The sequence below is a fragment of the Myotis myotis genome, unplaced genomic scaffold, assembly GCF_014108235.1.
Source record: "Myotis myotis isolate mMyoMyo1 unplaced genomic scaffold, mMyoMyo1.p scaffold_m19_p_10, whole genome shotgun sequence".
Lineage (NCBI taxonomy): Eukaryota > Metazoa > Chordata > Mammalia > Chiroptera > Vespertilionidae > Myotis > Myotis myotis.
This window is the reverse complement of record NW_023416314.1, coordinates 16,927,414-16,954,696: the sequence shown is the minus strand read 5'-3', so window position 1 is coordinate 16,954,696 and position 27,283 is coordinate 16,927,414. Positions and strand designations below refer to the sequence as shown.

General features: G+C 39.0%; 1 protein-coding gene across 2 annotated transcripts in view; it reads right to left on the bottom strand.

The window, feature by feature from the left end:
* TRPC6 (transient receptor potential cation channel subfamily C member 6) overlaps positions 1-27,283 on the bottom strand; it is a 109,231-nt gene that overhangs the window by 22,899 nt on the left and 59,049 nt on the right. For both annotated transcript variants that reach the window (XM_036324605.1, XM_036324604.1), the window contains exons 2-5: positions 21,913-22,687; positions 12,620-12,805; positions 8,911-9,075; positions 2,979-3,195 (exon numbers count right to left, since the gene is read on the bottom strand). In XM_036324605.1, coding sequence (XP_036180498.1) covers positions 2,979-3,195; positions 8,911-9,075; positions 12,620-12,805; positions 21,913-22,687 — 1,343 coding nt within the window. The remainder of the gene's footprint in view (positions 1-2,978; positions 3,196-8,910; positions 9,076-12,619; positions 12,806-21,912; positions 22,688-27,283) is intronic.

Genomic DNA, 27,283 nt, shown 5'->3' with positions numbered 1-27,283 from the left:
TTTGATATGATACTAATATTTTCATTGCCATGGGGTAGTGACCATGAGAATGTACCTCATAAACCTCACAGACCAAGAATTTAATTGGCCCTGGGCCTCAGCGACTGCATTCTGAAATCTACTGCCATTTTTGTCCCACAACGATGCTTTCCAGGGGCTGCTCCCAACCGGAGAGTGAGAGCACCCATTCTTGGGAGACACGGGACTACTCCAAGATTTATTATAATAAATCTTGCTTTATTATACTCCGAGGGCTGATTTTGGCTCAAGGATTTCCTGACAGCCTTATTGAACTTCCCTTCAACTGCATGGAGATCTAGGATGCTTCTTCCCAACTTCCCTTCCCTCTCTCCCTCCCTCAGAACCAGGCTCACGTCCCAGTCTGACAGCCCTTGCCCCTTTCCTCAGCTTCCTCCCCATTTTCTCCCACATGAAATCTCCCTTCATAGAATTTCAATCTCCCTTAAAAAAAAACTGTCATATATTTAATCCTGTCTTTGCACCTCCTTCTTGGAAGACCTGGAATAAGACGGTGGAAAATGTTTGTCATAAGCATTTAAACATGTTAAGTAAAAAAGTAAAATATGCTATCTATTCCATGACTTTATGTTTAAAGCAAGCACAATAAAAGACTAGAAGGAACTCAGGACCTTATTCATAGCAGTGGTCTCTTGCTGGTGGGATTATTAATAATGTTGCACACTCTCTCTAAAATTGAGTGTTGTACATAGGAACATAGGTTTGGGGATCAAATCTCCATAGATTTGACCTTGTTCCTCCACTTATTAGCCCTGTAATCTTTGGCAAGTTACTTCAACTTTATAAAACTCAGTCTGTAAAATGGGTATGAGAGTAGCTTGCACCTAATTCATAGAATTGTTATGAGATAAACAACTCATGTAACTTCATGTTATTGTGTCTGGCACTTGGGGAAAATAACAAGTAAAATGTATTGAGCACTTACTATTTTTAAATTTCTATGATTGGTATATATTTTCTTCCTTAATTTGAAGAATCTTGCTTTATTATAAAGGAGGGACTTTACTCCTCTTACCTTTAAGATACCCTACTCTCTGAAGTCCTGTTTCCTCCTAGAGCCCTGTGGAGGAATATAATCTTTGGATTCCAATAACTAGTCAAACCTGCCTCCATCAAGAAGGCTTTCATAGTCCCCTAGTTGAAATTAATCTCCTCTTCCTCCCAGCAACCACCTGCCCCATATTCTCCTGTTTGTCGTGAACCTCTAACCAAGAACCTGCCATGTGTGTGGTCTCTGCGTGCTAACAATTTACTATGCGCTTTTCTCTAAACTAGAATTCAGTGCATCACTAAGTATGTGCTTTGATGAGAAGATAACTTCATTACTTTATTTTGCATTTTTCCACATTAAGAGGTGACTAGAATTAAATTCATACATATTTTAGTGGATCAAATTTAAAACAGAATATACTGCATGTATACACTTAACCACACACACACCTCTTACCTCAACCCCAAAACTATGCACAGGGATGAGAAAAATCTGAAGGCAGCTTTCCTTTTGTGGTCCTTGGGTTCCTGCCAGCCTCCTTAACAGGAGACGAGGGAGAACTGAAGCATAGGGATCAATGGGACATTTAAACTCATGTGGTCTAGTTGTTTTCAAAGCTTCCTCTCCTTCCTCCCATTTTCCCTTTTCTCTCTCTCTCTCTCTCTCTCTCTCTCTCTCTCTCTCTCTCTCTCAGAATTATTGGTAAAAATATATACTAAAGCTTAAAAAAACACAGTGAACTATTCCACCCGAAGAAAAATTCCCTGTCATATGTGCCCTGCGAGACCCCGGGAGCTGCCAAGCATAATTTGAAACCCACTTCTCCGTGGGGACCAAGCCTTGCTTGAACTTGTCTGGAGATGAGGTGCTTACTATTCTGAAGGCTGCTCATCCCACTGTTGAATGTGCAGGAAGTATCTCCTCTGTGTGGACCGGCTGGTGCTCATTCTACCTCTAGGGCAGTAGAGAAAAGGCCTGCTCCCTCGCTTTACATTTCTTAAAATAAAATAAAACAAAACACTGTGTGCTCATTAAGTCTTCTCCACAGAGGCAGGTTTATTCATTGACCTGCTCCCAGACTTCAGTGCAAGGACTGCGTCTCATTCACCTCAGTATCCTCACTACCTAACAAAGGCGCTTAATATGTTCATTCATAAATATCCAATTGAAATATCATTCCCATTTACATTATATTAATGACAAGTCATATGTATGATTGATTGACACATACTGTGGCTGTTAACACTGCATTCCCTCTGTTTCACTTACCACCTGGGAGCTCTAAAGGTAACATAATGCTGTAAGGTAGAGGTATTATTATGCTACAGATTAGAAAGCGGAGGCAGAAAGACTGTGTGAGTTGATGTACATAAAGAGCTTTGAAACCTGGCTGGGTGGCTCAGTTGGTTAGAGCATCATCCTGATACACCAAGGTTGAGGGTTTGATTCCCAGTCAGGGCACAAACAAGAATCAACCAATGAATGCATCAATAAGTGGAACAACAAATTGATCTCTCGCAAAAAAAAATCAATAAATAAAATAAAATATCCAAACAGTCTCTGGTATGTAATGTTCCAAAAATGCAAAAATAAGTGCTTATTAGCTTGAGTTCCTATTAAATCTCAATGTAAAATCATATGGTTGTTTTTAAGCTTTATGTCACAGCTCTCCCAAAATATGAATAGTGGTTTTTCATCACTGATGGGGCTTGATTAATACTATCCTATTTATTTTCTTCCTGGGGGTCTTGGGGGGCCTGTGAGAAGACTATGACACTCATAATGAACCCAAACTAACTCTGCTTTAAAAACACGAAGAAAATCATGGTGTGGGGTGCATTGTGTCATGTTGCATATATTTGTAGGACTGATGTGTGAAGGAATCAGTGTCATTCAGTCCAACTGCTAAGGCTGCAAAAATAAATGATGACGGAAACTCAGCCTTTACCTATTACCCAGGATATGATGAGCAACTCCATCCATGAGAAGCAGGATGTTTTCATTCGGAACAGCTGTTTTGCATTATCTGTGCTGGTTTCATTAGGAAGGAGCTTGGTGCCTTCAAATCTGTCAGCTGCATTCATGACTAGCAGACCCAGAAAAATGGTGAAGGAGGCTGCGTGTGCTACGAACTTCATGAATGGTCCACGCATGATCTTCCCCATCTGCCATAACACACACCAAAAGAAAATCTTAGCTTTGTTGTGTACATTTTGCAAAACACACATGCATATACATAAGAATAACCACCTGTGTACTCCAATGTTCCCTTTAGGCGATGGTGTATATATATAAAACTAATGATGGAACAACTCTTTATGCTGCTATAAAATTTTGGTCACATTCCTCATCTACATACTGGTATGTTGATGGTCTGGGTGGATAATTAAATAAGTGAACTTTTCTATTAAATAATATGTAAATTCTTAAAACATTATATAGCACTGATAAAATAATATTTTTAAATATAATAATGACAAAAGGCAGAGCATAGTATCATTATTATTCATAAAAAGCAAATTAATTTAGTGGGCATGAAGTGTTGAGGAAGCAGCATTAAAAATATCACCGGAGTCTACTTTGCAATGTTGTCCTCACGTATATTTCACCAACTTGAGTACAATCGGGCCTCACGTGATGTTGCTATTTTGGTGATGTAAATGGAGTAGAAGTCATGAGTACGAGCAAAAGAACTTCTGTGGAGAGGACAGCAGGGCAGTTCTCATAATGTGCTGGGACACTGTCCTGGAATGACGCTGGGGTAAAAGCCCCATATTTTAGGTTCAAGTTCCAGTTTCATTTCTTCATTAGCTAAGTGGCAATAAGTGAATTTCCTAAATTATGTGAAAATCAAATTCTTCCTATGAGCTATGGAGACAATAAAAGCTCTCGTGCCTCTACAGTACAGGATACATTTCTATCTAAGATGCACAAACTCTAGCTGGGGCAGAGGGTGTACTTGGCCGGGATGTGTCTCAGGGGGCTCTATGCATCCCCTGACATGGGCAGCAAAACTCAGTATGTGTGTGCAGTTGTTTTCTTAGGAGAGAGCCCATAGCTTTCAACAGCCTTTCAAATGAGTTTATTATTACAGAAAAATTCCCAAGTTAATACCAACAACACAGCCAGTATTTATTATGTGCCAAGTACTGTTTTAAGTGCTTTACTCTGTTAACTCATATAATCATTACCATTCAAAGAGGTAGGTGATACCAAAATACCTATTTTACTGATTAAAAAACAACTGAAGAAGTGAGATCCAGAAATGTACTTAAAGGTCTCACAACTCCTAAATGGTAGAGCTGGAATTTGAACTCAGGCATTCTTGTTTCAAAGTTAATTTGGTTTGCAAAGTAATTTCTTATTTTATCATTAAAATATATATATATATATATATATATATATATATGTACATGTAAATTCTTAGCGAAAACAAAAAAGGTTCTTTTTAAGTCAATAATATGTATGGTGCCAAGTGGTACTAGACTTATTAGAGGAATCGCTTTGTAAGTTATATAAATGTCTAACCACTATGCTATACACCTGAAACTAATATAATATGTAGTTGGGGGGAAAAAAGTTGAAAAATTTTAAAAAGACTTTAAATAGCTAAATGCTGTATGGAAGAAATGAAATCAATGTACTCTGCTTCTGTAAGTTTTTTTTTTAATATATAGTTTTCAAAATCTTAAAAGTTAAGGCTAGAATAAATCATATAGTTCAGTTCCTTGTCTCTTGAATTTATGCCAGACCAGACATCAGGATATTTGCATGAGAGTGTGTGCATATGTGTGTGTGTGTGTCTGTGTCTATATCTTTCTATAGTTTTAAACCAATGGATCCATCTAGCTAGATATATTGTAGAGCCAATCCAAAGTCACTTTGTGAAAATCTGCTATGAAAATCATCTCTGAAAACCATACTTCCATAAAAATGCTCATTATTTGACTCAGAGTTTTTTTTTATTTTTTTTTAAATAGAACTCTCAAATAATCAAATGAGGGCAGGTTAAAACACATGGGAAACAAAGTGGATTTCATTTTCTGTTGTGTTGTCCTTAGCTATGTTTTTAAAAATTATAGACTGTTAAAAAATGAACATAAATGTGTTTTTAATTTCTTTTTTCATGGTGTACCATGTGCTTCATTTTAATTCTACAATGTTTTACATGTGATTTATTTCAGTCACGTATTATAGCAAATAAAAATGTAGCACAAGATTTAATAAGTTCCTCTTGGAAAAAAACTATGATAAATCTTAAACCAATTTTTAAAAATAAATTTATTTCTCTGCTGTGGAAAACTGGGATGGGGCACTGACTGTTCGTAGTGAAATCCATGGCATATGTATTTATATTCTGCCTTGTTCCAGAAAGAATCAGAGGTAGCCTTCAATATATAAAGTTATTCCAAACACAAGAGAGCACAAATTAAAATAGGAGAAGGAGAAAGCAAAGTAGAAGGAGAAGGAGAAGGGAAAAGGCTGGAGTGTAGAACAGAATTGAGAATAAAGCTGTGTTAGAGTGGGCCGCCATCTGAACGAACTGTGGAGCCTGAGTTTTGCTGTCCTGGACACACCCAGTCAATGTTCACTTATTCGGGGCAGGGTGTCTGGTCTGTGCCTCACCCCCGACCTGGCTGGCCTACCTTCTTCATTGAGTTACTGGCCTTTATGTAACATTACACCTTTATTTTATTCAGAAGGGAGAGAGGAGACTCAAACCAGGTGTTTTTGCTGCTTATTAAACGTTCTAGTTCAAAGAAACAAAGAAAACAAATAAGAAAACTAAAAATTGGTTGGCAGGAAACTAAAATGGTGCGTTTGGATATTCATATCCTCCATTTCCTATTACAAATTGTAGCCAGCAGTTAGATAAGCAAGAGCAGGGCAGGAAGGATGGGCCAGGTGCAAAGGGTCACCAGGCCGAGCGCTCCAGGGGCCTAGCCACAGGGCAAAACTACAAGCCCTGCAGGACCACTGCCTTAAGCACTGACTCCTGGAGATGACATCTAGGCCTCAGCTGTAGTTCAGCTACAGGGCAGAGAAGCAGCAAAAGCAGAGATAGTGACACCTGGCAGACACCAGGTCCAGTGGCACTGACTAATGAATCAGTGGAGACCATGCCCTCAGGAGACGCACCAGGAAAGCTGACCAGTGCTCCATTGAGCTCTTCCCCTGGGACCTCAGATGAAAGCCCTCAGGACAGAGGACCCAGGCAGGCTCTCTCTATGCAGCATGCCTCTGCCTTTCCCCACCCTCTTCTTTCCCCAGGGTCTCTCTCTCTCTCTCTCTCTCTCTCTCTCTCTCTCTCTCTCTCTCTCTCTCTCTCTCTCTCATCTTGTTCTAACTTTCTAAATAAACCTTTTTGTTATAATTTGTCTTGAAGGTTGCTAGTTAACATCTGGTGCTGTTTTCCCACCGCCAACAAAATTACTGAGAGTTGTGTTTTTCTTTAAACTAAGGCAGATTTTGGGACCATTTCATGGACTTTAGGAGTTTAAGTGATTTTTCCATTTTAGTAAAATTTGTCATTTGTATCTCCTGAGATGTAAACAAATTTCGGGGGGGGGGGGGTACCTGTAAAGTGAGGGACTCATCAATGCATGAGGTAAACAACTGATGTACCTGGAAAATTATTGAGTGGAAGCACTGAAACAAAACCTGCTTTTAAATATTATAGATCATACTCTTTTCAAGTATTTATTGATAACCAAATACCTAACTACCGAATACCAATAGGAATAGAAAAGGTTGACACCAACTTAAACTAAAATAATTTTAAACCACAGCATTACCTATTTTTATGGTAATGAGCATAAAGCCATTGATATTTAGACTATAGTGGAAAAACAGAATAACTAAGGAGCAAAAAAAAAAAAGTTTCTGGAAGGAGAAGAGAGCCAATCTAAAAAAAGAAAAACAACTTCAAACAGAAATGGGACTCTGTCAAGGTGCACAGGCCTACAGTACGCTCTGGCTGAACTTGCCTGGATGTATTGGAAAATAGTACTTTAAATAAAAGCATCATGTAGCTTAAGCAATCTTCCCTCATAAAAAATCAATTCTGCAGCCTGCAAATAATGTTTATGCTCATTGCTAAATGGAAAAATTGTAAAATGGATTTTACCATCATGCTTCAAAGGCTAAAGAACAGTCAGTAAAAGAGGTTTTAATATGAGATGAAAATACCTTGACAGTGTCCTTTTAATTTGATTATTTGCCTCAGTGTTCATAAACGAGGATGGAAAACAGATGCCAGACAGAAACATGGCCAGGGAAGAAGAAATAGTGAAGGAAATAAGGTTAATTAGGATTCAATCAAAAGGTAGGTGATGTGTCACTCTAAGGACTGCCAAAGATATTCTCTGTCAAAACACCAAACTCTCTGGAACACATTACGCTTTTGAACTCACTGGATAGGGGGAAGGACAATTATTCAGCTTAGAAAAGTTATTATAATTCAACTGATCTCAGAATATATAATTCAGAAACTCCTCCCCTTTAAATTCATCTTCAATCTCTGAAGACTCGGGAAATGTGACTAGAAGCAGAACAGAGACTGTATACATTGATATGACCTTTGTTCTGCTAAGGACGATTTAGATGTTTTTTCGAAGTGTAATCTGTATTCCTATGAAAGAGGGAAGACAAAATATTATAACTTTCCAGAAGAAAATCTGCTATAAATTCCTAATGCTAGTAAATCTCATTCTTTTCAACCTTTATATTTCAGAGATAAATTTGAGGCCTTATGTATTGTAAGGGCGATAGATTTTACACTCATAAAATCTATCAGCAGTTCCTATCGTCATCACCAGAAGTAATTATGAAGTTCACATCGTATTTAAAAAGGAAAAGGCTTCGCATCAGGTTTCTACCAAAAGCTGCTGAGAAAAGTCCCTTCTAGGCGAAAGCACCATACATGTGACTAAGTAATAAAACAATATGTTGGTAGTGGTGGTATTGGTGTGCACCCCCGCATTTACAAATGTTTGAAAGTGAGTCATGCCACTGTTTCAGACCAGCATGTGATTCAGCTGACATTTCTGCAGAGCACATAAATAGATGGCCCCGCAGACATGTTGCCATGTAGCTGTAGAATTATTTCAGTCTGTCGGAGTTGTAACTTAAACAGTTCCAGAAATGCGGCCTCCAAAGTATGAAAAATATGATAGCTGGCAACACAAGACAGACAAATGTCTGTGCCTGTTAACAGAATTCAAACATCTGAATATTTTTCAAGCTTGTTCTGTCACCAATAAAAGGCCAGGTCCATCTGAACATATTTTCAGCAAAGCCTGGGCAGATAGATTTGGCTTAAAAAAAAAAAAAAAAAAAAAAAAAAAAAGGCTGTCCCTAAAACAAATATTCTTCACTGCATCTACATTATATTAGTGTGTTTTTTAAATATGATAGTCCTTTACTTAAATGAAGATTTATCGGGTCATATTAGCTAAAATAAATAGGAAAAAAAATTCATGTCAAATTTGCCAGAGGAAAAATAAAGAGAGGAAACATGTTTATCTTTTATAATGTTATATGAAATACCTGCTCAATGCATGCTATGTAGCCGCATTTAAAACTATAAAAAGATATGCATAGACAGGACGATATACTGCCATAGTAACTGAGGCTTTCTTTGGCACATTGACAGTGAAGCTATTACAGGTGAATGTTCCCTTCTTTGAATTTCTTTTTCTATTTCCTAGCTAATATATGTTACTTTTGCAACATTAAAAAACAGTAAGATTACTTAAGCCCAACTATGACCTTCCTAAAATGCTCATTTGGGAAGGGAATTTTCCATGCATAACCGCCTCTGAGATGTTCAACTAGACATGCTCCTAGGAAACGACGAGGTCCGGGTTTCACAGACATACCTTGCTGCACGGAGCAAACCAATAAATGAGAGCCAGGAAGGGCAGTCCCACGGCAACCGCAAGGACCACGAGGAACTTGACCGCCATCGTCTGCTGCCTCAAGCCGGACAGGTTCTCATACCATATGGAGAGGAGCTGCTGCTGACAATTTGGATGGGCTACAAACTAGCAGGAAAATGATAAAACATTTAACAGCTTGATTAAAGTTCAGCATAAACTATTTTCTTTTGTTCTAATATCTTGTTCTGTTCTTTCCCATGAAAAATATTGTTAGAATTAAGGAACAAACATAAAGCATCTAGTTGACAGCAAGCAAGATGGCAGGATGTTCTAATATGTATTAGACAAATTAGGAAATTCCAATTTATCAAACATTCCCTTCATAACAAATGGGATTTCTTTCAAAGCATAAAAATTTTTTGAAATTTAATATTGTGAAAAGATCCATCAATGTTTTACACAAGGATGTTTATAATTATACTAGAGGACCGGTACACGGATTTGTGCACAGGTGGGGTCCCTTGGCCTGCCCTGTGGACATCAGGCTGAAACCAGCTCTCTGACATCCCCCAAAAGGTCCCAAATTATGAGAGGGTGGTTCTCCAGTGACACACACTGGAATCAGGCTCCCCCCTCTCTGATTCCAGGTGTGTCACCCAAGAACCGCAGCTGCCAAGTCACCACAGCTCAGCAGCTCCTGCATTGCACATTTGCCCCCTCATGGTCAGTGCATTTCATAGCTATCAGTCATCCAGATAGTCGCTTAGGCTTATATATATATACTAGAGGCCCAGTGCACAAAAATTTGTGCACTTGGGGGGTAAGGAGGGTCCCTCAGCCCAGCCTGTGCCCTCTCACAGTCTGGGACTCCTCAGGGGATGACCACCTGCTGGCTTAGGCCCACTCCCTGGGGGATTGGGCCTAAAATGGCAATCAGACATCCCTCTGGCAGCCCGGCAGCCCTCAGGGGATGTCCACTTGCCAGCGGGGAGCAGGCCTAAACTGTAGTCGGACATCCTTAAGCGCTGCTGAGGAGGCAGGAGAGGCTCCCACCACCACCGCTGTACTGGCAGCCATCAGCCTGGCTTGTGGCTGAGCAGAGCTCCTCCCATGTGAGAGCACCCTGACCACCAGAGGGCAGCTCCTGCATTGAGAGTCTGCCCCCTGATGGTCAGTGTGTGTCATAGTGACCAGTCATTCCCAGTCTTTCTGCTGTTAGGGTCAGTTTTCATATTACCCTTTTACTATATAGGATAGAGGCCTGGTGCCGGGTGGGGGCCGGCTGGTTTGCCCTGGAGGGTGTCCCAGATCAGGGTGGGGGTCCTGCTTGGGTGCCTGGCCAGCCTGGATGAGGGGATGATGGCTATTTGCAGCTGGTCACACCCCCTTCAGGGTGGGGGTCCCGCTTGGGTGCCTGGCCAGCCTGGATGAGGGGATGATGGCTGTTTGCAGCTGGTCACATCCCCTCAGGGTGGGTATCCCCACTGGGGTGCCTGGCCAGTCTGGGTGAGGGGCTGAGGGCCGTTTTCAGGCTGGCGGGTGACTGAAGCTCCCAACCTCTCCTTTTTTTCTTTTTTTTAATTCTGGGATTTATTTACCTTCTATGGCTGTCACTGGAGCTGAGAGCCAGCTTTAGCTCTGAGGCTCGGCTCCAGCTCTGAGACCTCGGCTGCTGAAAGCAGTTATCTGGGTTTGTTTGGGTTCTATAATTTTAACACTGTTGCGGTCCTGCTTGCTTCAGCTCTGATGGCTGAAAGCAGGTTTCTGGAGCTTGTTTAGCTTCTATAATTGCAACATTGTTTCTTAGAGTGCAAGCTCACAGGCCAGCAGCGGCAGGCAGGGAACCTTGGCTTCCTCCATCACTGGAGCAAGCAAGCCTCCTGTTCGCTTCAGCTGCCTGGCTGCCGGCTGCCATCTTGTTTGGTAGTTAATTTGCATATCTCGCTGATTAGCCAATGGGAAGGGTAGTGAAGTTACGGTTAATTACTATGTTTCTCTATTATTAGATAGGATAGATGGTTTGTTCAACTAGAAGGAACAATGGAAAGACCCTGCTAGTCCAGATGTTTAAATACTTTTTTTAAAAAAAGTACACCTTCTTTCATATATTGGCCTAAAACACTAAACTTATTTTATACTAAATTCTCATTTACATAAACAGGTCAGTTTATGAACTGCCTATTCTATTTCTGTGTCATAAACTCTTTCAATTAAAAAAGCTTATTTTTTAGATTTTTTAATTCTCACATTAAATTTAGTAAATTAAATTTATTGGGGTGGCATTAGTTAATAACATTGTATAAGTTTCAGATGTAAATTCTCTAATACATCATGTGTATACTGCATTTGACCTCCTTTATCCTCTTCATCCACTCCCCACCCCTTCCTTCTGGTAGTCACCATACTGTTATCTGTGTCTATGAATTTACTTCACATATTTATTTTTAAAAATGATCTCTACAAGGACAGAGGGCAACATTATTAATATACAAAAAGCAACAACCTTAAATAAAAAAATTGGTAAAGAATATTAAAATTTTAGATAAAGGACAGGTTATTTAGAGGAACTGTGATTGATTCCTAAGGATGGTTAGCCTCAAAGTTAAAACAAGATATGATGTTTATCTTCTCAGAATGGTAACGTTTAATAATAACCAATATGAGAGGAAGAAATAAGCCCTGTCATATGCTGTTGGCCCGTGTCAACAGTGCATATTTTCTGAAGGGAAACTTAACAAATGTTTTGCAATTAAAAAATAAAAACATGAAATGGACACATATGTAATACCCTTTGTAAAAAAAAAGAAAAAAAGAAAAAAAAATGGAGCAGAAAAATAAAAAAATAAAAAAATAAAAAATAAATAAAAAAATAAATAAATAAATAAAAACTTGCCATAATTACACACCTGGGAATTTTGTTCATGAATAAGACTCATACATGTAAGCAAGCTACATAAACAAGTATGTTTTCTGTGGCATCCTGTAAGAACAATAACCAGCCTAAAGAAAATAATAAACACACTTAAATAATAAACTGATTACATGAACAGAATGATATAACAATGCAACCTTTGAAATGGTAAAGTGGATGTTTATTTACTGATATGTGGAGATGTCTAAGATATAGATTTGTGGAGAGAAATTAAATGTTGATTCACTACTTTCTATATGAATTGGGAAGCTAGAAAGGGGATACATCTATGCTATTTGAAAACTTGCCATAAGCATGTATTACACTTATTATGCAACTTAGCTTTAAAAACTTTTTTAAAGAGATATGACACATAACCTAAGAAAGCAGTCAAGAATTTTGGGGGGAGGGGTAAACCACATAAAAACGGGGAGTGAACATATTCCACATATAAAGATACAGTTGGAGGAGATTCAAATGTACTCAAGAAGGAAGGGGAATATAACAACAAACGGGAACTGGAGTTGGGTTAAATAATGATGCCTTGTGATCTGGGCACACAAAAGTCATGGTTACGTCATTAGTGAAGTACAGGAAAGTGGAATCACCCATAAGAAAGCCTAGATTTTTAAAGACTGTCGTTCAGGGTAGGTTAGGTATCTCATAAACAGGCTCTCAGGATTCATTAGAGAATCTGCCAAAACCCAGCTCAATTGAACGATGCCAACCAACCCTTCGTCCTTGTTTAGCACCAATACAAACAGAAATAATGTAAATAGGCTTCATGCCTGACCTTACTTTTTTTACTTCGTATTTAATGGCAAGTTTTAAACGGCTGAGATTTGGACGACTGTGGTCTCTGCCACTGTGGTGTATTTCAACATCCCCGTTCAGAATGGCCTCTACTTCTTCGGTGTTTCTGCACAGATCAAGGAGTCCAACAACAAAATCTTTGCACTGCATCGACAGTTTTTTGTAGTCATTCTAGGAAAGACAAAACAAACAACAGCAGAAAACAATAATGTAGAAGTAGCACCTTTTGCTATGATATTCAGTGGAATCTATCCGTCACTTGGTTTGTGGAGAAAACAAAGAGAAAACTGTTTTCAGTTTACTGTCCTTTTAACACTGCTTCGTTGCTGTTCTGCTGAGTGATCTCTGAAATATCTTAGCACCATAAAGATTTTCTTCAGATCCTAAAAAAGGAAATGTGTCTAAAGCATAATCAAAGTTACCAAAAACACCGGCTGATTCAGGAGAAATAAAAAATAAGCAACTTTTCCCACTACTTTGCATACACCGTATCTCTTATGTTCATAACTTCATCAGCGAGGCACATAACAGACACTTGATAGGTCTTTGGAAGACTTTGTAAACTGTGCTGTCTCACTTGAGGAACAGGACTTTGGAGCGATTCCGGAGAAAAGCAAACACATGTCACTTACATATTTAATAAATAGTTATTGAGGAACTTTATGTGCCAAACACAGGGTCAGAAGGCAAGTCTAACATAAAGTCTACAAATTGGGGAAAAGAAAGTTTAATGAGAATGCTTTCATTGTCATTTATCACTGATGCCCTAGTATTACGCTGGCAAGATTTAGAGAATGCAGATCTTATTTAAACACCAAAATGCCTGTCAAACATATACAGCATGAATTCACATGTTCATTCGGGTCTTTTCTAATATTTCCTTCCTCTCTCTTCTATTACATTGAAATAAGACCATGTATAGCCCAACGTTAATCAAGAAACCTACTAGCTAGAGCTTGTTGCACTGTGAGAGGATTATATTATCGCATTGAATCTTCACAGTCTCATCCTCTCTTATGTTAAATAATGTGTCCAACTACCCTGCAGCCACTAAGTGTCAAAATCAGGCTTTAAACCGAGTGCTGTTTGGCCCCCAATTCTTTGCCTTTAGGAATTATGTTACTTTATCTCTTCTTTGTATATTGCTTTCTATTTTCATCTTGAAGAACTGGGAGACAGGCAGGGCAAACACTACTCCCATTTTGCACATGAAAAAACTAAGGTCCCTTGAGTTTACACAGCTTCTGTGGCAGTGTGTCCCTCTTAAAGCCAGCTCGCAGACTCAAAAGGTAGCTGTCTCTCCCATCCTGAAGCCACCAATATGCTTTGGAATGAAAGGATCCCTTGGAAAGATCAAGAGAGAAATATGTTGGAAACTATGATTGCCTCTGGGCATCAGTCAATAAGAGATATTCTGGGGAAGTCTATAGGAAAAGAGCCGATGCTGGGACTGTGGGAAACGCCTACTAGGGCTCCTCTCTGCAAACTATGCCAAGTGACCTTTCAGTTCAGTAACTTAGAAACAGGCTACACATCGCTACCTGCAGGTGCAGACAGTTTCTATAAAAGCAAATGGACAAAACAAATTATCTCTTAGCTAAGAATGGTTTAAACCAGTTCTAAAAAGGTATCTGGTCAGATAGTATAAACAGAGGTACAAGGAAACAGCTTTACCCTTTCCAAGGAATAGTCAGTTAGGGTCATGGGGCCAGACACTGACATGTGGACATGCAGATGTACATATTCATTCACTAGACTCTAATTAGAAAGTTGGACTTTCAGAGATAAATATCCCTTTAATCATATCCCAGGTCTTCTGTTTTTCAGCCAGATGATCTTAAAACCACTCTATGAGGCAGGTATTCTCATTGCTCTCATTTTACTGATGAGAAAACTGAGATTTAGTGAAATTAAGTAAGTGTTAAAGAGATCACACATGCAAAGCTCATCACATGGTGATGAGCATGTAGCAAAGCATCCCATAAAATAAAATTATTTTATTTTATATCATCAAAGGAAAGATCTGAAAACAGGTCATTTCCTGACATTTGTTAAGAGCCCATGGAGCTCTGACAAAATCTAATGCACCTAACCTTTCCTCTATGCAGAGCTCAGTGTGGGTGTAGCCAGTCATTCAAAGGCAAAGGTGTAGTCGTCAAAGTCAGGCTTCTGTAAAATCCTAAGAAGGCTCATGGTGAAATTAGACATTTAAAAACATTCTATCCACTGGATAGAGTGGATAGGCCAACACTCTATCCGCTGGTTTGACTCAGTGGATAGAATGTTGGCCTGCGGACTGAAGGATCCTGGGTTCAATTCTGGTCAGAGGCATGTACCTCAGTTGCAGGCTCGATCCCCAGTAGGGGGTGTGCAGGAGGAAGCTGATGGATGTTTCTCTCTCATCAAAGTTTCTAACTCTCTATCCCTCTCCCATCCTTTCTGTAAAATCAATAGAATAAAATAAATAAAAATAAAAAGAGAGTATGACCCTTCGCCTGTGGGTGACACTTCTGAGAGAATCCACATGGACAAAAAGTAAAGCGCAGGAGCTTTGCGCTGTTTCACACCTTGTTTCCAACTTGCTGCTGATTCTCAACACATAGTCTCAAGGGGGGAGAACAAAACTCCATTTTAAAAAAATAAAAAATAAGACTCTGCTTTTAGAAATCTATGCTCTTTCTTTCACCTTGGGGATCCATTTACAAATGTTTTCATATTTTAAGGTCTCACAAATTGACGTGAAAACTCACTCAGAAGGAAATGCTGGCAGCAGTTCATTAGCAGATGCAGTGGGGAATTTGGTTCCTTGAGAAGAAAAGGGAAGCTGGCTGTTTGATTTAATTCTGGGTCAGGTCTTTGGGTCACATACCCGCACCGCACACTATGAATCAGAAGTGGGTGCTCGCCTGTTAACCTTTGAGTTGAAAAAAGATGACTGATAAAGGGCTAACAGGGCAGAGTTTAAGAGATTATAAGACATAAAAATGTCCCTGGTAAAATTATCTTTTCAAAGGGTCATCTTAGTTGCATATTACACAGTAGAAGAGATGTTAGGGTCTATAATTTTAATGTCTGGCTCTTCTTTTTGTATAAAGATTGAAGTTTGCTTGATAGACATTAACAGGGAAAGGGCATGCCTTAATTCTCACTGGTGAACTGTCTGGGCTTTGAAGAAGGGCAGACCTGGGTTTGAAACTAACAGCAACCACTTTGAAACTAGCTGCATGGCTTTGGGCAAATGACTTAATCCCTTAAAGCCTCAAAATTCTCAAGTGTAAAATGAGGATAATACGAGTACCCACTTTCAGGATTGCTAGGAAGATTATACCAAATATGAATGCCAACTTCCTGGTAATTATTAGGATTACTAGAGGCCTGGTGCACAAATTCGTGCACCAGTGGAGTCCCTCAGCCTGGCCTGCAGGATCAGGCTGAAACCAGCTCTCCCACATCCACCGAAGGGTCCTGGACTGCGAGAGAGCACAGGCCAGGCCAAGGGACCCCACCAGTGCACTATCAGGGCTGGGGCCAGCCGAGGAGGGACCGCAGGAAGGCTCCAAGGCATGTCTGGCCCATCTCACTCAGTCCTAATCGGCCAGACCCCAGCAGCAAACTAACCTACCAGTCAACTGTCTGCCCCCTGGTGGTCAGTGCACATCATAGCGAGCGGTTGAGCAGCCTTAGCATATCATTAGCATATTACATTTTGATTGGTTGAGCGGCCGACTGGTCAACTGGACACTTAGCATATTAGGCTTTTATTATATAGGATTATTGTTTTCATTATTTCATAAACAATATTCAAGTGTTCTCATTCCCTTGTCACAAAGTTGTGCTGACAAATATAAAAGCATGTTGGGATTCCCGGGCAGCATCTTCATGCATTCTTTAACAAATATTCTAGGCACCAGTTGTGGGACAGGTGCCACAGTCTTACTAAGACAGGTGTTTTGTAAAATGACACTATGTACTTGCACATTAAGGTAAGTACAGAACATTATTATCTATTAGCCAGCCATGCTCCTTGGGACCACATGCGATGTCGGATCTTTCCCGTTCTTCAGGATAACTGTCACTGAATGTCACATTGATCATTGAGCTCACTTACAGCAGGTGTGAAGATTAGCAAGCATTTATTACGGTACCCACTGGATGGGTTTGTGAGAAGTGAGAGATACAAAAGTTACACTACTCTAAAGAAAAGAGAAAGCCCTGGCCAGTTTGGCTCAGTGGTTGGAGCACAGGCCTGCGGACTGAAGGTCATGGATTTGATTCCGGGTCAAGGGTACGTGACTCACTTGCGGGTTCCATCCCTGGCTGCGGTAGGGGCCTGTGCAGGAGGCAATCGATCATGTGTGTCTCTCATCCATTTCTCTCTCTCTCTCTCTCTCTCTCTCTCTCTCTCTCTCTCTCTTTCTCTCTCCCCTCTCCACTCTCTCTAAAACAATCAATGGAAAAATATCCCTGGGGAGGATTAAAAAAAGAAAGAAAAGAAAAGGGAAAGAGATGAGATACCGTTTCAAATGTGAATTAAAGGTTTTTGTCAGATATGGCAGATGTTACTAATTTTCATGTTGATTGTTGCCATCATGAGGGGCTACATATTTAACTTAACACGGTGTTTGATAACCAGTCTTTATTGTTCCCTTTATGTAGAAATTCTCAGCTCCCCTGTAGCTGGAGAGCCACAGTGAAGTGAACACATGGTTTCGGGGCCTGTGCCCTCTTCCCAGGCAAACTGCTGTACTCACTTTCCTCCTCACTGCTGACTTGCCTTAGATCTAAAATTCTGCCTGAATGAGGTTCTCTCACCATCTACTTCAGATTAGGATAGAAAAGGCAAAGGCAAGAATGTACACACTTGTATGTTAGTGTATTTATGTATTTACTAGAGGTCTGGTGCACGAATTCGTGAAGCAGTGGGGTCCCTTGGCCTGGCCTGCGGGATTGGGCCGAAACCAGCTCTCCAACATCCCCCGAGGGGTCCCGGACTGTGAGAGGCTCCAGGCCAGGCCAAGGGACCACACCAGTGCATGATCAGGGCTGGGGAGAGACTCGGAAAGTTGGCCAACAGGGGAGAGACTGAGGGAGGGCTCCAGGGCATGTCGGACAATTCTCGCTCAGTCCCGATTGGCCAGACCTCTGCAGCAAGCTAAACTACCAGTCAGAGCATCTGCCCCCTGGTGGTCAGTGCATGTTATAGAGAGCAGTTGAGCAGCCTTAGCATATTATTAGCATATTACACTTTGATTGGTTGAACGGCCGACTGGTCGACCAGACACTTAGTATATTAGGTGTTTATTATATAGGATGTATCTGCCTCTCTCAAGTAGGTTCAAACATCCTTCAGAGCAATGACTATTATGGATCTTACTCACGTTTGAGTCCTCGCATCCTAGTGCAGCGTGTGGCACACAGGAGGTAATCCAAAATTTTGTTGAGTGATGTAAAGAAAAGAACATGGCTGGGTACAAAACATACCTGGGTTTTTATTCTTGCTCTACTGCTTAATAGCTATATAATCTTAGAAAGGTTACTTTATTTTCTGGCCCTCTGTGAATTTCCCCTAATTATTGAGAATGCAATGGCTGCTATATCATAAAGTTATAGTGTAACTCACTTAGAATAACTCATAAAGCTCAAAAAAGGTATTTTGCCTCCTTTCTCTTTGGCCTGGATCCCAGCCCTGTGCTCCTGATGCTGTGATTCCGCATTGTAGGCTACTGAGTACTTTAGCGACACCCTTTGTCACCCTGCTAAGGTCTGATAACAGTTATGCTGCCTTTCTGCTAACAAAAACTACTTTTCAGCCCAGTCAGTTTCTTAGAGGATATTTCTCTCAAACAATGCCTAACATTTTGAACATCTGCACACCAGAACATAGCAACGGTTTAAAAACAGACGAAGCAGGAGTTTCTCTACCTTCCCAGTTCTCAAAGTCAACAGCAGAGGCAGCTGGAGGGCCACGTGCATGAGTGGGCACAGATCCCTGGGGGGACATAAAGGATCTGCAAAAGCTCCAGAAAGCTACTTATCCAGAATGACAGGGAAGGTGGCAATCCCTGGAGCATAAAGAGGTGATAGTAGGGTCACACTGTCTGTTATCACAAATGACCTAAGCCCTGGTGGGCAAACTGCGGCTCACAAGCCACATGCGGCTCTTTGGCCCCTTGAGTGTGGCTCTTCCACACAATACCGACTTCTGCACATGGGCCACGAAGTTTCAATTGCACTGTATGTGCACGCCCGCACGTAGTATTTTGTGGAAGAGCCACACTCAAGGGGCCAAAGAGCCGCATGTGGCTCGCGAGCCGCAATTTGCCAACCACTGACCTAACATATCAATAAGTTCAAAAAGGGTTTGAAGACATACGTCATAGGTACATATTGAGATGCTAAAAGAAAATTAGAAATTTAGGAGAATGAACTTGCTGAAAAAACCATCCCTGGTATTGATTTCCTTGTCTGTGAGGTTATTCTACCTTATCTGAGCTTAGCCTTGAGTCAAGGAGAGAAGCCAGGAGTCATGTTCTCTTTGTTATCAAAAAGGTAAGTTGTGGGTATTTCTTTTTATTATTATTATTACTGATTTTGTATTTGCTGCAAAATTTAGACTTAGCCCAAGTTTAAGGTGGCTGAGATCTCATGTGCCCAAAGCAAAAATTTATTGTTAAAAATTTAATATGAAAGTTGAATTTGAATGGGTAAAAAACTTTTGAATTTCATTTCTCTCCATTCTCTTTAAAGACATGTAGTGCCTCAGGCCTATTAATTTTCTTCTATTCCTGTGGCTTCATCTAATTGTTAGATTTCTGTGGTTGCACCTCTGCATGGAGCCAGCTACAGACCTGGTGATATGGGTAATAAATGCAATTTGTTCAGTTTAAGAAATTCAAAGTGCAAGATTAAAGTTGCCCATGAAACTCAATAGCAACTCCTCTGGCCTCTTTTATTAATGGACTATAGCAAGCATGTCAAACTCCTGGCCCATGGGTCACATGCAGACCACAATGAATATTTTTGTGGCCCAGCCAATATAACAGTATGTAAGAAATGTTTTAATAAAAATTTCGTAACTTTTTACAATATCCTGTTATACATAATTATTAATAACAAACTAAAACGTTCACTAATGACTGATTATTATAATCATGTTGCATTCATTTCCCTTACACGCCTTACATGCAGGCACATCATTTCTCTCCACTAATACTAGCAGCGAATATTTTAGCAGCCGATTGGCACGTCATTAGTATTGGACTGACTTGTTTGGTGTGATCAACAGGAAATATTTTGCTTTCAGAAAACAAGAAAAATAGATTTATTTGCATTATGCTTATTAATTTGTGCAGTTATTCAGTGTCTGGTAAGTTAATGTTCAAGAAAAAAATATTAATTTTTATTAAAGTGTTCTATTATTTTATATTAATGATTACACATTTATTTCAGCCCTTTGTATTCAGCATGTCTCTATCGAAATAAACCTATGTTTCTATGAAAATTGAAGCTTTTGTTTTTTTGCGGCCCACATAAACTTAAACCTTGTTTATTTGGCCCGTGTTAGCCTTTGAGTTTGACATGCTTGGACTTCAGGCTACTATGGAGGGGAGAGTCTGGGAGAAGCTTAGGAAGTTATATGTTAGAGCTTACAAAAATCTTTGTGAAGGATCATATACTCTGACTCACAAAATAGATTAGTTGCCTTCAAACTGCGAAGACTTTCCAGGGACCATAGAACATTGATAGCTTTAAGAGAATCAATTTCTAGATCCTCAATTTTCCTCAAACTAATTTCCTTAAAAATATATATTTTTCCCTTTTACAAAAGAATTCTCCACTCTTACCCACCCATGTAGCCAGCAATAAGGAATCCCCCTTTAATGATTAATCCAGGTCCCATCGACCCTGAGGGGTCCCTGAATTTCCCTGTCCTAATACACATCTCTGTTGAACTTAATGCTTAGTGATAGAAACACAATGTGCTGGTTCATGTTAGGATGTTCTGAATTTAGAAGCATGATACTGTGTGGTGACAGGAACAATGATAACTTTTGTTTAATATATTTGTCCCTTCATTCTCCAACAACTGTCAAAAAACACACTGAATGAGTGTCTAATGAGACAATGGCAGAGAAGGCTTCAGTAGGGAATACTGAATATAAAAATAAATTGTTCATGTACTTAAATGTAAGTGTAATTCTTCTAAACTAGTATTAACACTCATCTTTAGGAGTGTATCATTAGCTAGAATAAAAGGCATCTCAAATTGCCAAGGTAGAAAACAATTAGTGAAGATGATTCTTTTTAACGTGACTTGGAATGGATTCCAGAACTCAGAAGTTTCCTAGGACATAGGCAAACACATATGGATAAAACTTTTATGTAATTTCTTTCCGATCCATTATGTGTAATTTAGAAAGGCAGTTATTGAATCATATCAAGAAATATTTATTCTACCTATAGTGAATGCTTTTTAAATTTTATTTTATAAAATCTTTAATAATTTATATATCTTATTAACAAAAACTAAAGTAACATGCTAGCTGCCTCACCACGATATTCTTAGCAGGATATACCTTTTAATCTCATTAAATATATAACAAAAGTGTGAACACAATTAATCCCACTAAAAATTCATTTCCAATAAGAGTTGTGCCATATATTCAAAATTTACTTTTCAAATTTTGTATATATTTGTTATATTAAACAATGGTGTTTAATGTATGCAATTTTGTTCAAATGCACAAATAATAGATGTGAAATTAATTCTTCCCAGAATATTTTTAGTACCCAGAGCCTATGTCTCTCAAGTCAAACTGTGACCTCCTGCAGCTTGTTCATCTTTCCGACCTCAGCAGCACTGATCACCATGCTCTGAACACAGAAACAGTGTTTTATAGGAGAAGGAACCTAAGTTTCAGAGTACAGCACAGCTGGATTCTGATCCAGCTGTCATTTACCAGTTGTGAATCTTGGGCCTTACTTAACCTTTCAATACCTCCATTTATCCATCTAAAAAGGAAGCAATGCTTCTCAAGGTTGTGGTAAAGGTTAGACATAATAACTGTAAAACGTCTAGTGTATATCAGAATATCTCTAAATGCTTGCCATGACAACTTTTACTACGTATAATTATAACAAAGAGCTTGTTGAAAAAAAAAAGGAAAATTGCCTGCTGTCCACAGTAACTAGCACAGTGCCGAGCACACAGTGGAAGCTTGTAAATATACCTTGACTGTGACCTGTGGAGAGTGAAGTCCTTATTGTTAAAGACCCACCTTGAACTCTTTCTCAATGTTGGCCAGCACTGCCAGCTCATTGCTAAGCTCTAAAGCTGTCATGACCGGATCTTCGCTAGACAAAGACAGGTAAGCTGGGCTTGCCAGGCCTTTGTAGGCGTTAATCCTAGATCTGGAGTGGCTAAAGGAGTCATGTTTCTGTTTCTGGTTGCATTCGCTGCACTTGCAGAAATAATCGTGAGGCCGTTCAATCCGAGCACCCTTCCGCAGGAGGGTGTGCACGATTTCATATTCCTGGCAGTGGGCGGCCAGAATGACTGGAGTCACGTCATGGGAGAAGCGGGTCCCATCCTCATCGTAGGCATAAAAGTCATCTTGCTGGAGCTCAGACTGGCTGGGGCTGGTTGCTAACCTCTTTCCTTCAGCAAAAGCTGGATGGCTGAGGATGGCTTCCACGATCCGAACATACCCTTTGCTGATAGCTAGAAGCAAGGCGTCCCCGACACGAGAGAGGTTTTCTTTCTTGAGGAGAAGTTCTGTAATTTCCAGGTGCTCGTTGGCCACTGCCAACTGCAGGGCGTTCTGGCCCATGTAATCCACACAGTTCACATTGAGTGAGAGGCATTCTTCCAACATCTTTCTCACCACTGGGATGTTGCCATACTCAGCTGCATCTAAAAAGCGTTCCTCCTCCACGGACAGGCTTGTTGAGCGATCACTAAACATGTATGCTGGTCCTCGGTTAGCTAACCTTCTCCCCTTCTCACGGAGAATTGTCTGCCGCCGGTGAGCCAGTCTGTTGTCGGTGCCTCGGCTGTAATAAAGTAGAAAAATTGTGAACAAATCATATTAAGAGCAGTTTAGTGTGCCAAATGACTTGCCATCTAATGCAATCCTCAAGTATATTAGATGTTGTCTCATTGTCTCTGGACCAACTATAATATAAAATCAAGATGCACTTGCCAGGGCTAACCAGCAGACCCCCAATGACGGATGAATGATCACTCTGACACAGGTTTCTGTGCTTCCCCACATGCATTTATTTGTTCATGGATTCCAAGAACTTCTCCTTTAAGAAAGCCGAGCATTTTGCGTATTTTAAATTCCAATTTGGGGTGAAGACTGGCGATTCCCATATTCTCTCTGTGCCATTCACATAGATATTAATACATGTTTTTCAATCACAGATGGTATAGGCATAAAAAAGACATATAAGCAGTCACCATTATGATATAGAATATGAAAATATTTTTTAAAAGTGGAAAAATAGCAAATTCATTCAAATCAACATATACTTATTGAGTCCCTCCTATGCTAGGGCCAGACATTGTATAAGGCCCAGAAAAACTAATGTGGGGAAAAAAAGGGAAACATTTCTGCCCTTATAACTCTTGTATTCTAATGGAAAATGGGCAATTAGCACAATACCTTGTTATCAGCTGTTTAATTTTCATGATAAACCTAAATAGCAGGGTCATCTAACTAAGGTTATAGGAGAAAGTGAGTTGCAAAAATTAGGAGGATGAGTAGGAGTCAGGTGACAGAGTGTTTGGGAAGGTGAGACAGGTCAGGTTCAGGTGAAGAGTTTTAGCCAGGAGAGGGACCAAGTACATGCTATTGCATGGATTTCATTGACAGGGACCATTCATGCTTGGACTCTACTAGGTATTGTTATCACATTATTGGAAATTTGAGACAATTGTGATCAAGGTGGGAAGGAATTCTTCAATGATGGAGACAGTTTTCAAAGAAGTGGTCAGCCTTCAATGTGATTCCTCCTCTGATCAAAATTCTACAGTGGGGATATTTCTTTTCTTATTGAGTCATAACTTTAAGTCTTAAGGCCTTTTTTGCTAGAAGAGTACAAGCCTTATCACTATCACTAGATAACTATTTATAAGTAATTGTTAGGTAACTATTTCCATTACGACAATGGCAATGCTAGTCATGGTGTCTTTGCAGGTATAGCTTCCCTATTCCTAAAGCCCACAAGTTAAAAGTGCTCTTTCTGTACTCATATGTTTAACATTCTAGGTCCTTATGACTAATTCAACAAAAGTCTGTTCTTCAATGTAAATCTTTCTTTAATGCATTCAACATACTACATTTCTTTTTTTTTTTAGTTTTAGCTTTTTGAGTAATCTCTTCTGTAGCCTTCTGATCTTCCAGTCTGAATTGGTTTATGTAAATATTTAATGAATCATGTTGTCTTTGAATCTTGTATCACCCCAAAGATTCTCGTTGGGTTCAGAAAGTCTTTCTCCGTTAGATTCTAGTTTTTATATTTGCTATTGAGAAATATGATTCTGGATATTCTCTTTGTGTCCACCTGAAATTACATGATCTTTATTGGAGGGAATCTCTTTTTCTCCATAGTTCTGGGCATTCAGTAAATCTTTTAATGGAAAAATGTGTTCTTTCTGAGAAACATTTTCTATTTACTTTCTGATAATTTTGTTTCCTCCTTTGAGTGTTGTTTCTGGAACTTCTTTTTGGATGTTGGACATTCTGGATTTACTTTTTAACTTTCTTATCTTTTCTTTCCTATTTTCATATTGTTTATTGTTTTGCATTATACTCTGGGATACTTATTTGATTGTATGCTATATATTTTTTTTTGAAAAATATTTTTGCTCTTAAGGTTTTAATTTTCAAAAGCATCTTTTTGTTCTTCAAATGTTTCTTTTTATAACACCTTTTCTGCCTTCAAGAACATACTATCTTGCTCTATCTAATTTTAGAGATATTGTGATAAAGACTACACAGATCAGAACACTTCAGAGAATTTACTCCTAAGTTGCTCTTTACTGTTTGTTCTTTATATTTTGCATTAGAGTTTTTCCTCAAATAGCTAGTGATTTTTAAATATTCTTTCCCATTTAAAAAATAATGATTAATTCTAATGTTTTTACAAAGACAGTAAAATTTTCCCTCAGAATTAGCCAGACTCTAATGTTGATTTTAGCAGAAGGTAGTGCTTGGAGGTGAGTTTCTAGACAGCAGCATTATTTCTGAGTTAACAGATGGATGTGGTCACCAAAGAACAACCATCCATCATCTTCCTTCTGAAATTCTGAGCTCTCTTCCTTTCTCTCTGACATTTTTCTGGCTTCTAATAACCTCTTTAGCCTTTCATTTCCCCTCTTGTCTTCTATATGTACTACATTTTATAATTTCTGTTGTATATAAAAGGAAGTTCAATAATTAGGGGGAGGAGAGGTGTCTGCTGAACATAGATAATGCTTTAGGGAAAAAACGATTAAAAATAAGGGAAAAAAGAGCAAGGATTGTGAGATTTCTAAAAGTGAGATGAAAGTACTGAAATTAGAACTTTCAAGAAAAGTTCTCATGTAACTAAAAAAAAAAGACATAAAATTGACACAAAATAGTACCAAGTACCAAATACCAAGAACCAAGCCTCTTTGCTCTTTCTTCCTAAAAATGGGAGAAATAATTATTCTAGCCTATGTTACAGGATTATTTCCAGGGTTAATTGAAATTATAATTTGGAAAATGCTTAAATTGGGATTTCATTGTTTTTCATGGCTAAGGGAATGTGCATTTATATGAACAAGAAGAGACTGACTTTTCCATTTTTCAGCTGTTATTCAATTAGAAGACCCACAAAAAAGCAAGAACTGTAATGGTAATTGATGTGAATGGTTTTTGTCTTTTTATAGAAAGAACAAATATAATCAGTAGCCTTACTCATATCTCAATTTTTAATCTGGTTTCCAAAGTTTTATTTGTTCCTATAACACCTCTAAATTTACACTAAGGTGGAATGTATGCCTGAGTTGTCTTTAACTCTAAAATCTTAAAGTAATTATTTATGATTTAAATGCCTATTGATTTGAATAAGGACAAGTTCTATTTTTAGCAAACCACTAATCTTAAAGCTATTCCTCTTTTGTTCTAAAGTCATGGGTTTCACACCTATAACTTCCATCCTTCCAAAGGAACAGCAAAGACATTTCCACACAAAGCGTTATCTTCGATTTTAAAGCATCTCCTATCTCTTTCATTGGGACCACAAATATTAAGCACATGAAGTGACATCATGATGTTTTTAAAAAGACCCAGATTATCATTATCTCTTTAACACTCTGCCAACAGAAAAGCCAGATGTAGAACGTTTGTGGAGGCATATACGATTGCGTTAGGAGGATGACCACTTGCACAAGGTAGGCAATACTCCTTGCGTGGGTCCTGAGAGAACGGGAAAGCTGCTTGCATGTTGACTGAATAAAATGCATGCTCTGCTGCCTCTGTGTCCTCCCTAAGAAGAGCAAAAGGCTCTATGTATATTATTTTGTCACAAATGCTGTTGCTTAATCCCTGATTTTAGGACATAAAAGCAAAAGTAAAAGCAAACCTAGAGGTGATAGGTGATAGCACCTGTCTGAGAACGGATTTTTAAAGGCTATATAGTATAGAATTCTACATTAATTGCATATGTAACCTAGAAAAAAATATCTGCTAGAAAAAGAAACAGCCTAGAGCACTATGTCAACAAAAGAGACAGTTTCATTCCAGCTAAAGGGCACATTTTTGTTAAGTCTTCTACCAGTATTTAAGGAAAACATTTATTAAGAATGTTTCTGCATCCATTTAGCCATATTCAGCACAGTTGAATATTTAGTTTTCTACATTTTCATTCTGTATTTTTTAAAATCTGTTTAATCACACACAATATACATGTAAATGCCAGTTCTAGAACACAGCGTAACTAGCTGCTGCCCCCGTGGTACTCAAATATTGATTCGATCATGAAAATCAACAGTTTTTGCATACCTCATTGTCCTGAATCTCTCTGCTGGTGAAATAGTGTCTGTTGCCCTGGACAGTGAGAGATGGAATAATCCATCTCTATTGAAAATGCCAGCAACACAAATTAGCCTCTGAGTAGAATGGACTGTGTGCTTGAGTCCAGAGCATGTGCAGTAATTTCCTGTACTTCCTGTTCAAATCTGATGCACTTTCACCAGATGGAACGCCTACAGGCTAAGCACTATAGGAAGCATCTAGCTTAACTTTCATTCTTTGCTTCAAGGATACTTGAAATATTTGAATTAAAGTACAATTCCACTAAAGCAGAAGTGTTATGAATGTAACGTGAATGATACGTAACTATTCCAGGCAGCATGGAAGAGCCAGAAGAGTAGATTTTAAATTCAGCCTTGGAAAATGAATATAAAGGAAACCCCAGAATATGCATCTTATTACCTACACACTTACCCATGGGAAAAAAATTGGACTGGGATATTTAGAAATTAATAATCAACACAACTAGTAATTTTGTGGACTACTTTTAGGGGGATGAATGATAAAAAGTTTCATTCTAATTTTATAAAAATGAGACCGTTATTACTGCCTACTGAATCTCTGGTCACATACCCATCTCCTTTCC